Genomic DNA, 15,153 nt, shown 5'->3' on the forward strand with positions numbered 1-15,153 from the left:
GTAGCGGGGGGATATGGTAGAACTTCGGAAGTTTGAAGACCAGGTGGGCTGCATTGTTCTGGATAAGAAGCAGGGGTTGCTGCCCGCTCTGTCCAGTTCAAGCTCTTCTCTGTCCTGGCACCCCAATGGTGGAACCAGCTTCCCCCTGAAGCTAGAACAGCAGAGTCCCTGCCCATCTTCCGAAAACATCTGAAACCCTACCTCTTAAAAGATTGCCTTGCATGTACTAACACTCACACTTAATAGCTACTTTATTAAGGAAAATGTGCTTACAAGGACTGTGATAAGTGGTTGTCCCACCTAGCCATCTTAAGATGAATGCATTAACTGTAAGTCTCTCTGGATAAGAGCATCTGCTAAATGACTCAAATGTTAATGAGAGAGAGCGAGATAATGAAGAGAAGCAAACTTACACTATTTTCAAGTGCCTTCTAAACAGGAACGTTTGTGAGACACGTGTCACCAAGCCTCGTGCTGTAAAATAAAATGAATCCGTTTAATCATAAACCTTGTGCGTCTCGTATACATAACGCATATAAAGTTGATGTCGTTCGGTGGTGACAATATAATGTTGCCTGCGATTCTTCTGGAGGTGGCTATCTTTAGTGTCTAAACCCCGTTAGACCATATCTGGGTTCTTATTTCTCAGATTAAGATGTAGATCATGGTTACATGGTGGACTGGGCAAGGCTGATCTCTCTCATTCCTCTGTAAGGAGCTGTGAATCAGCCAGAGGCCCTGGGAAAGGGCTGAGAGGGGCAGAAACACAAGGCTTAAGGGGGTTAGCAGCACAGGGGGCTCGAAAGGGCTAGAAATGAAGGGCTACGGTAGCAGTGGATAGGGCTGTGGAGGGAATCACAAAATGTGTTGAGACATAGGGCTGACAACGGGCTAACTTGTTGATAACATAACACCACAAAGAAAAAAAGGACTTGGGGGGGCAAACTGGACTGAGAATGGTAGAAGTAGTCTCTTGGAGCAAATACAGGGCTTGTAGGAGAGACATCGGGGGAGAAACAGGCTGGAGGGGAGCCGACAAAGAGTTCAAATCGAGATGATGACCAACCATAATATACATTGTTGGCTGCCACTTGGAGCGGCCTACCGTTATTGTGCTCGTAAGTCGCAACTGTACTCAAAAGGAACCTCCCCCATATTCCATACAGCGTGTGTTCGTGTGATGGGACATTTGATTACCTTCCCCATCAATTAGTGATGCATTCTGCAGACGTCTCTCTCTCTTGGATCTGATCCCCGAGCCCCTCTCGCCGCTCAGCTGTCCGTGTTTGTTCCGTCCGTGCCAGGGGGCTCACTTAAGCTGGGTCTTAGCAGATACCCAAGGTCAGAACCACTGTTTGCTGGCTAAAGTCATTTGACTTAAATAGATAGAAGCCCCCCCCCCCCTCCCTCCGCCGATTAATAAATAGAATGACTCAAAACACCATTATTGTGCAGTAAAACCACGAAATGTAATGAAACTGAACTGAGATCTGGTGTTTGGTGGTTGTTTGAATGTAAACTGAATGTGTATTATGATACATCCAAAGTGGAAACATCCAAAGTGGTTCTGCAATCTGAATAATTGTGTTTTTAAGAGAGGGTTGTGAAAACATTTTTTTGGGGGGGGGGTTTAGTGCATGTATAATGCAGCATCAAAACACAAACAATATGTTTTGGCAGACTGTGTCTCTCATACAAGGCTTATGTAAATTATAGTAGAGGTAATGTGGAAAGTGGGCCTTCATCACTGGTTTTCATGTGAGAGAACTGTTCAGAATTCTCCCATTCTGAGGTAATGGAGGTGGAGAGAGGGCACTCGTGGAAGGTGTGCCCTCTAGCAAACTCTATAAAACAGGCAAGTTTTCGGGCACCTCCCCTGTATTCGGACACTTATTTAACCCCTTATTGTTGTTGGCACCAAACTACCTTCATGCTTCCATTAATTTGAATGGGTAACAAATGAACAAAAGAGTCTCCCCTTTCTATAGTAGTCATAATAGTTTCTCTAGGCCAAACCGTTCGGACGCTACAGATGTTTTTGTGAGAAGACCGTGGTCTCATGGTCTGACAAACACCGCTGTAGCTCGGCAACCTTCCACCACAGATGCGGTTGGCCGACGCGGTGGATTGAGATGCAAAAAAAAAACTGATATCTCTACCTTAAACTGACGGATTTTGATGGGGATTTTTTAAATTATGTTACTTAGATTCTTAAGGATTTTAACTAAACTTTTTATAATTTAAGTGCTTAAATATTATTTTAATGATGATTAATCGCAGTCTGAAAATATCCCAAATACATAATCTGTACAGATAAAATCTACAATGCAATGCAAAAACAAGTTGACAATCAAGTAAGGTGTCTGTCTACCAACTCTACCCAGAGGTATTGAAAACGAACTTGTGATTAAATTAAAATTTCTTATGTTATAAAATACATTTTAACAAGGCAAATGTGATTATTCATGTCCTCAATAATTCAGTGGGGTCTTTCTCTAACATTATATCCAAAAAGTTAGATTTCGTAACTTATCTAGTCTATCCCATAATAAGCACCAAGCACTGTTGACATGGAGGTGCAGGTTACTAAGCAACAACTTTTGAGGATTTTACATTTTGTGGTGGTCGTCTTCAAAGTTGTTTACCTGGTTAACAAAAACCTAAATTACCATGATACGAGTTGAAATAAATGTAAGAGGCTTTGAAAATAAAAAGCTTGTATTACACTTACACTCCATTGCCATTTCACAGAGGCACACTTGTTTTTGTAAGAAATCTTCAAAAGAGAACAGGACTTTCTAATTAATATGAGAAACGTATACTAAAATTCTACATGTCATGTCTCAAAATCGATATCCGTCTTACCTCTCTATATATTGTTTTATGTCCTGTGAATTCAACAGGAAAGATGAGTTCATCGGGAAAGTGAGTATATCAGGTAGCCAGTAGCCTTAATTCTTTCAGAATCCAGCCTAGCTGACATTACTAAATTTTCCATATTTTTGACCACTTTTTTTCCTCTGGCCTCCATTGATTTAATCACCATAATTCTGACTGTCCCACAAGGGTTAACACTCCAATAACTTTTTAACAGATTGCCTCTCTCCACTGGGATTCTCTGCCTCTAACCCTATTACGGGGGTTGAGTCACTGGCTTACTGGTGCTCTTCCATGCTGTCCCTAGGATGGGTGCGTCACTTGAGTGGGTTGAGTCACTGACGTGATCTTCCTGCCGGGTTGGCGCCCCCCTCGGGTTCGTGCCGTGGGGGAGATCTTCGTGGGCTATACTCAACCTTGTCTCAGGGTAGTAAGTTGGTGGTTGAAGATATCCCTCTAGTGGTGTGGGGGCTGTGCTTTGGAAAAGTGGGTGGGGTTATATCCTGCCTGTTTCACCCTTTCCGGAGGTATCGTCGGACGGGGCCACAGTGTCTCCCGACCCCTCCTGTCTCAACCTCCAGTATTTATGCTGCAATAGTTTGTGTCGGGGGGCTAGGGTCAGTCTGTTGTATCTGGAGTATTTCTCCTGTCTTATCTGGTGTCCTGTGAATTTAAGTATGCTCCCTCTAATTCTCTCTTTCTCCTTCTCTCTCTCCGAGGACCTAAGCCCTAGGACCATGCCTCAGGACTACCTGGCCTGATGACTCCTTGCTGTCCACAGGTGCTGACCTGTTGCACCCTCTACAACAGGGGTGTCAAAGTCAAATGGACGGAGGGCCAAATAAAAAAATCAGCTACAAGACGAGGGCCGGACTGTTCGAATGTTCATTGAAAAATTTTTAAATGACGCATATAGTCTAGTGAACCTAATTGAACCTACTGAAAACCTAACAAATATATTACAATATGATCAGATAAATAAAGCAATATTTTCTTATGGCTCTGTCAGTAATCTTTAATTTTCAACAGACACAAAAGACAAATTTCCTTTATATAAATATCCCCATAACATGAACATTAAATGAAAGAAACCGGTATTCAAGGCACCATCAGTAGACTATATTTTCTATTTTAGCAAAAGTGGGCTAAATTTACTTCAAAGAAAAAACAATAATAGCAATTTTCTATCATCCACTCAACTGAAATATTTTTAAAATATAATTGGATTGAAATACAAAAAAATAAAGTGCAAAAATCTATTAATCAAAAACAACACTTTGTTTAAGGAGAAGTAACATGCAGTGAAAACAAATATTAAATTTTAACTTTTAAACTTGAACTGAGTAAAAACTCTAAATATGTGATTGCACAGTAATGTTCACTTGTTTGAGGTTGAGGGTGATACTTGGTGGTGTCCCATCTTTTCCACAAGTTCATCAATGTTCGGGGTAAGGCTCTGAGCTGAAGAAATCCTCAGAATTGAGTGGAGGTGTTCAGCAGTAAGTCGACTTCTGTGTGATGTTTTGTTCAGGTTCATCAAAGAAAACAGTTGTTCACACAGGTATGTGCTGCCAAACATAGACAACGTTTGAGCAGCCTGGATGCGCAGCTGGGGCATTGTGCCGGGGAGGAAACGGGCGAACTCCGCAGCACCCACTGCCGCATATTTTGCCCTCAGTGCATCATTGCATTGGAGGTCAATCAACTCCATTTGGAGGTTTGGTGGTGAGCTTTCCACGTCAACAGCAAATGGGTTACCGAGCAGTTCCAACCTGCTTTTTTGTGCTTCAAAGTCAGCAAATCGGCGTCGAAAGTCAGCGGCAAGCATACCTATTTTATCAGCCAACTGTGTGCTCGGGAACGCACTGGTAGAGAGCTTCTCTTTCATGGTCTGGCAGCTGGGAAAGTGGCTCAAATTTTCTTTCCGCATCTGCGTCTCCCACAGAGTCAGTTTGGTTTTAAATGCCTTCACTGTACTGTACATATCAGAGATGACACGATCCCGACCCTGCAGCTGCAAGTTTATTGCATTCAGATGACTCGTAATGTCACACAGAAAAGCCATTTCACACAGAAACATTTCGTCTCGGAGTTGTGTTGTGTCTTTCCCTTTGCTGTCCAAGAACAGACAAATCTCCTCACGAAGCTCGAAACATCTTTGAAGCACCTTTCCCTGGCTTAGCCAAAGCACCTCTGTGTGATAAGGCAAATCACCATGCTCCGTTTCTAACTCCGTCAGAAATGCCTTGAACTGGCGGTGATTCAAACCTTTGGCTCTGATAAAGTTAACTGTGCGCGTGATGATGCTCATTACATGCTCCATTTTCAAGGCTTTACCGCACAACGCTTCCTGGTGTATGATACAATGATAAGCTGTCAGCTCACCTGTCGCGTTTTCCTCTTGCATCTTTTCCCGTATCTTCGCCACCAGTCCGCTCCTGTGTCCACACATCGCAGGTGCTCCGTCGGTTGTCAAACCCACGAGTTTTTCCCAAGGCAGCTCCATCTCATTTACACATCTTGACACCTCTTCATACAAATCATGCCCCGTAGTTGTGCCATGCATAGGACGTAAAGCCAAAAACTCCTCTGTCACGCTTAGGTTGGAGTCCACTCCGCGGATGAAAATTGACAACTGGGCAATGTCAGAAATGTCGGTGCTCTCATCCACAGCCAAGGAATATGCAATAAAATCTTTTCCCTTTTTCACAAGCTGCTCTTTTAGATTGATGGACAACTGGTCTACTCTCTCGGCAATGGTGTTTCTGCTCAGACTCACATTTAAAAAGAGTTGCCTTTTTTCTGGGCAAACTTCGTCACAAACTTTAATCATGCAGTTTTTGATGAAATCCCCCTCCGTAAATGGCCGGGCTGATTTAGCGATCTCTTCTGCCAAAATAAAACTGGCCTTGACAGCAGCCTGGCCTTGTGATTTGGCTTTTTTGAACAGAGCCTGTCGAGATTTGAGGCCTCGTTTTAATTCCTCTGCCTTTTGTAGCCTTTGTTCCATGTCCATATTCTTGTTTTTGTCTGCGTGTTTCGTTTCATAATGTCGTCTCAGATTATACTCTTTCAGTACCGCCACACTTTCTCCACACAGAAGACACACAGGTTTTCCAGCTACCTTCGTGAACATATACTCCGACTCCCACCTTGTTTGAAACCCCCGGTTCTCAGTATCCACCTTCCGTTTTGCCATTTTTGATGGGTATCTGAAAGTTAATTTTACTGTGATGCTGACGACTGCTGTGCCAATAAATATTGAAATGAAGCAGCCTACTGCTCGGTGCGTCACCTTTGCATTGTGGGAAATGTAGTATTGGTGCGTGTAAAAGATCTGCGGGCTGCCGGCTTGCTGCGGGCCGGTTCTAATAATAAATCAAGATCATCCCAGGGGCCGTAAAAAACCTTCTTGCGGGCCGGATGTGGCCCGCGGGCCTTGACTCTGACATATGTGCTCTACAACCACTGTGATTATTATTATCTGACCCTGCTGGTCATCTATGAACATTTGAACATCTTGGCCATGTACTGTTATAATCTCCAACCAGAACAGCCAGAAGAGGACTGGCCACCCCTCAGAGCCTGGTTCCTCTCTAGGTTTCTTCCTAGGTTCCTACCTTTCTAGGGAGTTTTTCCTAGCCACCGTGCTTCTACATCTGCATTGCTTGCTGTTTGGGGTTTTAGGCTGGGTTTCTGTACAGCACTTTGACATCGGCTGATGTAAAAAGGGCTTTATAAATCAATTTGATTATGATCGAGACATGAGTTTTGGACCATTGGTTTTCTTAGAGAATTACATACACAATTAACATATTATTTGACCATTGGTCAAAAGATGAGCTTTTAATTGGACATCCTACATTGGAGGTAAAAAAATGTGTTCTTTATGAATTTACCTAATTATGCTTCCCGTTACTTTAGAAAAAAAAATATTGTAAATTCGTTTTTTGTTTGTTTTGCTTTTTATGCGCTTTGAGATTTTTTAAAATATATTGTTTACCACTTTTTCATGGTATCCAATTGGTAGTCTTGTTCCATCGCTGCAACTCCCGTACGGACTCGGGACGCCCGCTTAACCCGGAAGCCAGCTACACCAATGTCGGAGGAAACACCGTACACCTGACGACCATATCAGCGTGCATTGCGCCCGGCCCACCACAGGAGTGGCTAGTGTGCGATGGGACAAAAACATCCCTGCTGGCCAAACCCTCCCCTAACCCGGACTACGCTGGGCCAATTGTGCATCGCCCCTTGGGTCTCCCGGCCGAGGCCGGCTGCGACAGAGCCTGGACTTGAACCAAGATCTCTAGTGGCACAGCTAGTACTGTGATGCAGTGCCTTAGACCAGTGCGCCACTCAGGAGGCCCGTGCTTTGAGCATTATTAATCTACAGCTCACTTTGAGCAAATTCTGGATTTTTTGACAGCCCTAATAGAAATGATCTGGTATATTGTTATATAGTGTAATATGATTACAGGATTTGTAGAGGGACACTACTGATAGTGGTTGGCTTAGATGCCTTGGTATTGCATGGAACCACAAGTGGTGGCTAAGGCAATCCACTCCACCTATGATGGGGTGCTGGATGGGAGGCCCTGTCCCGGTCTTTACTCATCTTCCAGAACAAGGACATGCAGATGAGCTGTTAGCAGCTGATCACACAAGCACAATATTTGCGGCGTGAGGCCAAATGCATTTCCTCTCTCTGGTGGTTATTAATAGAATCAAGCGGAAATGGCTATTCTCATCCCGACGAGCTAACAAAAGCACTGGGTTCTCGCGCCAACACTAACATGGCTTTTTTTGTGTCTCACACCCCCCCAACCCTCATCCAAGTCCCCTGCTGCCTATGGCTGCTGTGTCTTCCAGACCAACAGCATATATTGTAACTTAGACACTACACTGTTAAAATGAAGTGCATTTTTTTGAGCTGCCACCACCTTAAAGGAGACGAGACCTTAACTCTACTGAAGTATTGAAACACTGAACACTGAAACATTCATCCTGAGGTGTTCTGAAACATGACAAGGTATGTTGTAACATCACATAATCAAGAGTTGTGCCACACCTTGCCAAAGACTGGAGAACTAACCCAGAAAAGGTTGAAAACACCATTCCAAATACTGTACTGTAAATGGGAGTGCCTCCTCTTATTGTACAGTGGTTCTTCCTTTAAAAGTTGCAGCGTACTGCAGCACAGCATGCAGGGCGCCGCAGAAATCTATGGCACGTTATTTAACTGTCAGCCATTGTTGCCGGGGCGGCAGGGTAGCCTAGTGGTTAGAGCGTGTAACCGGAAGGTTGCGAGTTCAAACCCCCGAGCAGACAAGTTACAAATCTGTCGTTCTGCCCCTGAACAGGCAGTTAACCCACTGTTCCTAGGCCGTCATTGAAAATAAGAATTTGTTCTTAACCGATTTGCCTGGTTAAATAAAGATAAATAAAAAAAGAATGACGCAATTTACCACCATCTACCACAAACGGTCACGGCATAAGCGTAAAACTTATAAAGGAAGAACCACTGTATATTCCCCACTCTTACAGTGCCTTGCGAAAGAATTCGGCCCCTTTGAACTTTGCGACCTTTTGCCACATTTCAGGCTTCAAACATAAAGATATAAAACTGTATTTTTTTGTGAAGAATCAACAACAAGTGGGACACAATCATGAAGTGGAACGACATTTATTGGATATTTCAAACTTTTTTAACAAATCAAAAACTGAAAAATTGGGCGTGCAAAATTATTCAGCCCCTTTACTTTCAGTGCAGCAAACTCTCTCCAGAAGTTCAGTGAGGATCTCTGAATGATCCAATGTTGACCTAAATGACTAATGATAATAAATACAATCCACCTGTGTGTAATCAAGTCTCCGTATAAATGCACCTGCACTGTGATAGTCTCAGAGGTCCGTTAAAAGCGCAGAGAGCATCATGAAGAACAAGGAACACACCAGGCAGGTCCGAGATACTGTTGTGAAGAAGTTTAAAGCCGGATTTGGATACAAAAAGATTTCCCAAGCTTTAAACATCCCAAAGAGCACTGTGCAAGCGATAATATTGAAATGGAAGGAGTATCAGACCACTGCAAATCTACCAAGACCTGGCCGTCCCTCTAAACTTTCAGCTCATACAAGGAGAAGACTGATCAGAGATGCAGCCAAGAGGCACATGATCACTCTGGATGAACTGCAGAGATCTACAGCTGAGGTGGGAGACTCTGTCCATAGGACAACAATCAGTCGTATATTGCACAAATCTGGCCTTTATGGAAGAGTGGCAAGAAGAAAGCCATTTCTTAAAGATATCCATAAAAAGTGTTGTTTAAAGTTTGCCACAAGCCACCTGGGAGACACACCAAACATGTGGAAGAAGGTGCTCTGGTCAGATGAAACCAAAATTGACCTTTTTGGCAACAATGCAAAACGTTATGTTTGGCGTAAAAGCAACACAGCTCATCACCCTGAACACACCATCCCCACTGTCAAACATGGTGGTGGCAGCATCATGGTTTGGGCCTGCTTTTCTTCAGCAGGAACAGGGAAGATGGTTAAAATTGATGGGAAGATGGATAGAGCCAAATACAGGACCATTCTGGAAGAAAACCTGATGGAGTCTGCAAAAGACCTGAGACTGGGACGGAGATTTGTCTTCCAACAAGACAATGATCCAAAACATAAAGCAAAATCTACAATGGAATGGTTCAAAAATAAACATATCCAGGTGTTAGAATGGCCAAGTCAAAGTCCAGACCTGAATCCAATCGAGAATCTGTGGAAAGAACTGAAAACAGCTGTTCACAAATGCTCTCCATCCAACCTCACTGAGCTCGAGCTGTTTTGCAAGGAGGAATGGGAAAAAATGTCAGTCTCTTGATGTGCAAAACTGATAGAGACATACCCCAAGCGGCTTACAGCTGTAATCGCAGCAAAAGGTGGCGCTACAAAGTATTAACTTATGGGGGCTGAATAATTTTGCACGCCCAATTTTTCAGTTTTTGATTTGTTAAAAAAGTTTGAAATATCCAATAAATGTCATTCCACTTCATGATTGTGTCCCACTTGTTGTTGATTCTTCACAAAAAAATACAGTTTTATATCTTTATGTTTGAAGCCTGAAATGTGGCAAAAGGTCGCAAAGTTCAAGGGGGCCGAATACTTTCGCAAGGCACTGTATATGGTTTGTTGATTAACTCCTCATTAGCAATTCCAAAATGTATTTTTACTCGTTACGTGGTGGTCCCGTTCTGTGAGCTTGCGTGGCCTACCAGTTCACAGCTGAGCCTTTGTTGCTTCTAGACGCTTCCACTTCACAATAACAGCACTAAGAGTTGACCAGGGTAGCTCTAGGCAGGGCAAAAATTTGACAATTTGTTGGAAAGGTGGCATCCTATGACGGTGCTACGTTGAAAGTCACAGCTCTTCAGTAAGTCCATTCTACTGGTTGTCTATGGAGATTGCATGGGTGTGTGCTCTATTTCATACACCTATCAGCAACGGGTGTGGCTGAATATAGCCGAATCCACTAATTTGAAGGGGTGCCCACATACTTTTGGCCATGTAGTGTGTCTGTTCTTGGTGTCTCTAAAAATAGACTCTCCATCAGCTGTGTGCACAATATCTCCTGGATTGACTGAGCATTACAATACTATAATCGTTAGGTCTGCAGAGATTTCGAATAACTGTTACGGAGATTTACGAGTTGACAGTAGTGACAGATGTTCACAGTTGGGGACCGCGTGTGTTGTTGAGAGGCATTATCTAGGATCTCTAGAATGTTCACTATACTTAAAAGATTTGTGCCCTCACATTGAAAATCTATTTATACTTCCATACAACCCTAATTAAAGGGATAGTCTTTACGTAACTAGATAAGACAGTGTCTGTCCTATTTTTGAGAGATATAAGTAAGCTCTGGAAACAAAATACATGTATTACCCGTATACATGTGTAAATTCCCTACTCACTTCCATACATTTTTCAGTCTGGTACTAGGTTACCTTCAGACGAGTCTTGTGAGGCTTGAGCGTCGTAGAGCAAAAACAACTGATACGTACATATTTGAGAGCATCTCACCTTTCCATAGTGAGTCCTAACATAGTTTCTTGCCCAAACCATTTGTACTCTGTGGACGTTTCCATGAAAACCAATTTTTCGGGAACGTTTCCTGGTCTGACTAACACCACTGTAGCTCTGCCACCTTCCACCGCAGGTGCGGGAGGCTGACATCGGCGGATACGGTGGGTTGAGACGCTGGTATCTCTAGCATAAACAGACTGTTTTGAGGGGGATTTCATTTATCACGCAAATTAGATTCCCACACGGGAGTGGGCATCGACTCTATGGTGAAACGGCTACGCCCGTTTGTGATATTACAAAGAAGTTAATGAAAACAACAAACTTTTTCCCCCTCTGACATTGCACATGCAATAGAAGAGCACAATATGCACTGCAAATTTTTTGGACCATGTTCCGCGACCCTCCTGAGCTCGGTAACAAAAACAATAAGAATGTTGGAGGGACGTCCGTGGTGCTATTTCCCACAACCGCAGCTTTTAGGATGAGGGTTAGGTTTAGGGATTAGGTTTACAGTTGGGTGTCTGCTGCACTCACCACCAGGTTTCCGATGACCATGACCATCATGAAGACCACCAGGCACATCCCGGCTCCGGCCACCTCCATACAGTCCCACATGGTCTCGATCCACTCCCCGCACAGGATGCGAAACACGATGAGGAATGAGTGGAAGAAGTCGTGCATGTGCCAACGTGGCAACTCGCAGTCGGTGGCAATCTTACACACGCATTCCTTGTAGCTCTTGCCAAAGAGCTGCATGCCCACCACGGCGAAGATGAAGACGATGATGGCCAGCACCAAGGTCAGGTTGCCCAGAGCGCCCACAGAGTTGCCAATAATCTTGATCAGCATGTTGAGCGTGGGCCACGACTTGGCTAGTTTGAAGACACGCAGCTGCCTCCAACACATAGTACATTAACAGACAGACAACACACAAATTGCATTTTTCATGGCTTGATGTGCTCTTGATGCAAGTTCCATTGTTGTACATTGTCCCTGTAAACTAAATGAGTACAATAAAGTTAATCTACGAATACTATTTCACAGACATGAATTGACTGGAAATCAATGTGTCTTACCAAACGGAAAGACCTGAGAACGGACAGGCCTTGGACATTGGCTAGACCTAACTCCACCAGACTGAACGTGACAATGATACTGTCGAAAATGTTCCAGCCGACCTGGAAGTAGTAGTACGGATCCATGGCGCAAAGCTTGAAGACCATCTCTGCTGTGAAGATCCCAGTGAAAACCTAGAGGGGGATTCATATCAGAAATATAAACAAGTTGTCATTTGGATACATCATGTCAAATACCATAACTCGGATGTTAAGATATGTTCTCATCAACACAAGAAAAGACTAAGTAATATCCGATTCAAGCGAACAACATGACACCTGAAATGATATGTCACGGCGTTATAATAAGGAAGCGAGAGTAGCAATGCAAGTTTGAGCTAGCAATACAGCTAGCTTTAAACAGCTAACATCTACTTCTAAACTACCCATTTAAAAGTTGTTACCAGGTTCCCCACGGAGAGCATGTGGTCAAACTCTGGGCTCATGGGGTAGTGCTCCATGGCCATGAAGAGGGTGTTGAGCACGATGCAGATGGTGATGCCTAGGTCCACGAAGGGGTCCATCACAATAAAGAGCAACCACTTCTTCAACCATACCCAGGGCACGCAACAGTCCCACTTCAGGAAGATGTCGGCAAACTTGTACCAGCCGGGTGGACAAGGCTTCTGGGCGTCTTCCAGCTCTATTAGAAAGAGAGGGAAGGTTTAGATGACCAGTTCAATAATAATGTTTAATAGAAACATAATAACAAACAAACATTTTTTATATGATTTGGAATTATGGCTGAAAACTCTACAATTCATCCCTCTTGCCGTTGTTATGAAGTAAAAAAAGACAACGAAACAAAGTTACCCAAGACTACTAAGACACCCCTAGAATATTGATCTGGCATTCGAGCAAAATGTCCTGCTCTAAAAAGTGACAGGAGGGGATGAGTGGATGATTGACAGAATTAGGGACATTTGTCATTCATTGCCCTAGTTCAACGCTCTTTGAGTTTAAGAACATGCATTGGTGACATTCATGTGTCGTTAAATGTGTACAAATATGGGCCATCTGTCTGTTCTAAACAAAAACAACAAGTAAATGAAATGCAACGGTGGGTAACACCAGAATTCATGCCCGTGGTGCCAGCCCGCCCTGGAAGGCTGAAATAGCTCAAGCTTAGCACCAAGAGGGCATGCAACTGTACATTAACAGGGCTCTCTCCCCCCTCACTCACATACACAATGTGATTGGCTGCTCTGTGTGTGACAGACTTCAGACAATGCTACTGTAATGAGAGGTGGGGGGGGGGGGTCAGAAGGCCATGTCTACAACCACATGATAAGCTAGGCAATTACACTTCACATTAGAGCGAAGACTGCATCCACTCCCAACTAAGCCTAGTGTATTTCTAAACTTGCCTGAGGGACTTGACATGTCTCCTACTGTGGATGGTTATGTTTGTCTCACAGGCAAGAAACAGACCAATGACACACAGTACATTTCATGGCATACACATGTACATGTATATGTACGTATATACACACACACACACACACATATATATATATATATATATATATATATATATATATATATATATATATATATATATATATATACCATGAAATGTACTGTGTGTCATTGGTCTGTTTCTTGTATATATATATATATATACACATACACACATACATGCCACTAGCACAATTGGTGGCTGGCTAAATACTTTTTTGCCCCACTGTATGTATTTTTCACACCAATTGTGCTAGTTGTCCCACTTAAAAATATGAGAGAAATCCTGAAAATTACATTGTAGGATTTTTAATGAATCTATTTGCAAATTATGGTGGAAAATAAGTATTTGGGCAATAACAAAAGTGTCTCAATACTTTGTTATATGCCCTTTGTTGGCAATGACAGAGGTCAAACGTTTTCTGTAAGTCTTCACAAGGTTTTCACACACTGTTGCTGGTATTTTGGCCCATTCCTCCATGCAGATCTCCTCTAGAGCAGTGATGTTTTGGGACTGTTGCTGGGCAACACGGACTTTCAACTCCCTCCAAAGATTTTCTATGGGGTTGAGATCTGGAGACTGGCTAGGCCACTCCAGGACCTTGAAATGCTTCTTACGAAGCCACTCCTTTGTTGCCCCGGACGGTGTGTTTGGGATCATTGTCATGCTGAAAGACCCAACCACGTTTCAGCTTCAATGCCCTTGCTGAGGGAAGGAGGTTTTCACTCAAAATCTCACGATACATGGCCCCATTCATTCTTTCCTTTACACGGATCAGTCGTCCTGGTCCCTTTGCAGAAAAACAGCCCCAAAGCATGATGTTTCCAGCCCCATGCTTCACAATAGGTATGGTGTTCGACAAGTTGAGTTTTTACCAAAAAGTTATATTTTGGTTTCATCTGACCATATGACATTCTCCCAATCTTCTTCTGGATCATCCAAATGCTCTCTAGCAAACTTCAGACGGGCCTGGACATGTACTGGCTTAAGCAGGGGGACACGTCTGGCACTGCAGGATTTGAGTCCCTGGCGGCGTAGTGTGTTACTGATGGTAGGCTTTGTTACTTTCAGTCTTCCCAGCCTGGTGCAGGTCTACAATTTTGTTTCTGGTGTTCTTTGACAGCTCTTTGGTCTTGGCAATAGTGGAGTTGGAGTGTGACTGTTTTGAGGTTGTGGACAGGTGTCTTTTATACTGATAATAAGTTCAAACAGGTGCCATTAATACAGGTAACGAGTGGAGGACAGAGGAGCCTCTTAAAGAAGAAGTTACAGGTCTGTGAGAGCCAAAAATCTTGCTTGTTTGTAGGTGACCAAATACTTATTTTCCACCATAATTAGCAAATAAATTCATTAAAAATCCTACAATGTGATTTTCTGGATTTTCTTTTCTCATTTTGTCTGTCATAGTTGAAGTGTACCTATGATGAACATTACAAGCCTCTCTCATCTTTTTAAGTGGGGTAACTTGCACAATTGGTGGCTGACTAAATACTTTTTTGCCCCACTGTGTGTGTGTATATATATGATAGTAGTTGAAGTAGACAAAAAAACAAATATTTGTATGCCTTATGAATGGATCTATAGGGACATTTTTTTCTGAAAATACACTGACCAAAAATATAA

General features: G+C 43.1%; 1 protein-coding gene across 1 annotated transcript in view; it reads right to left on the reverse strand.

Annotated features, from left to right (window-relative positions):
- Window positions 1-15,153, reverse strand: part of LOC139368236 (sodium channel, voltage-gated, type IV, alpha, a) — a 101,562-nt gene that overhangs the window by 14,637 nt on the left and 71,772 nt on the right. Inside the window, exons 16-18 of the mRNA XM_071106905.1 lie at window positions 12,476-12,714; window positions 12,033-12,206; window positions 11,491-11,847 (exon numbers count right to left, since the gene is read on the reverse strand). Coding sequence (XP_070963006.1) covers window positions 11,491-11,847; window positions 12,033-12,206; window positions 12,476-12,714 — 770 coding nt within the window. The remainder of the gene's footprint in view (window positions 1-11,490; window positions 11,848-12,032; window positions 12,207-12,475; window positions 12,715-15,153) is intronic.

The sequence above is a fragment of the Oncorhynchus clarkii genome, chromosome 16 (assembly GCF_045791955.1).
Source record: "Oncorhynchus clarkii lewisi isolate Uvic-CL-2024 chromosome 16, UVic_Ocla_1.0, whole genome shotgun sequence".
NCBI classification, from domain to species: Eukaryota; Metazoa; Chordata; class Actinopteri; order Salmoniformes; family Salmonidae; genus Oncorhynchus; species Oncorhynchus clarkii.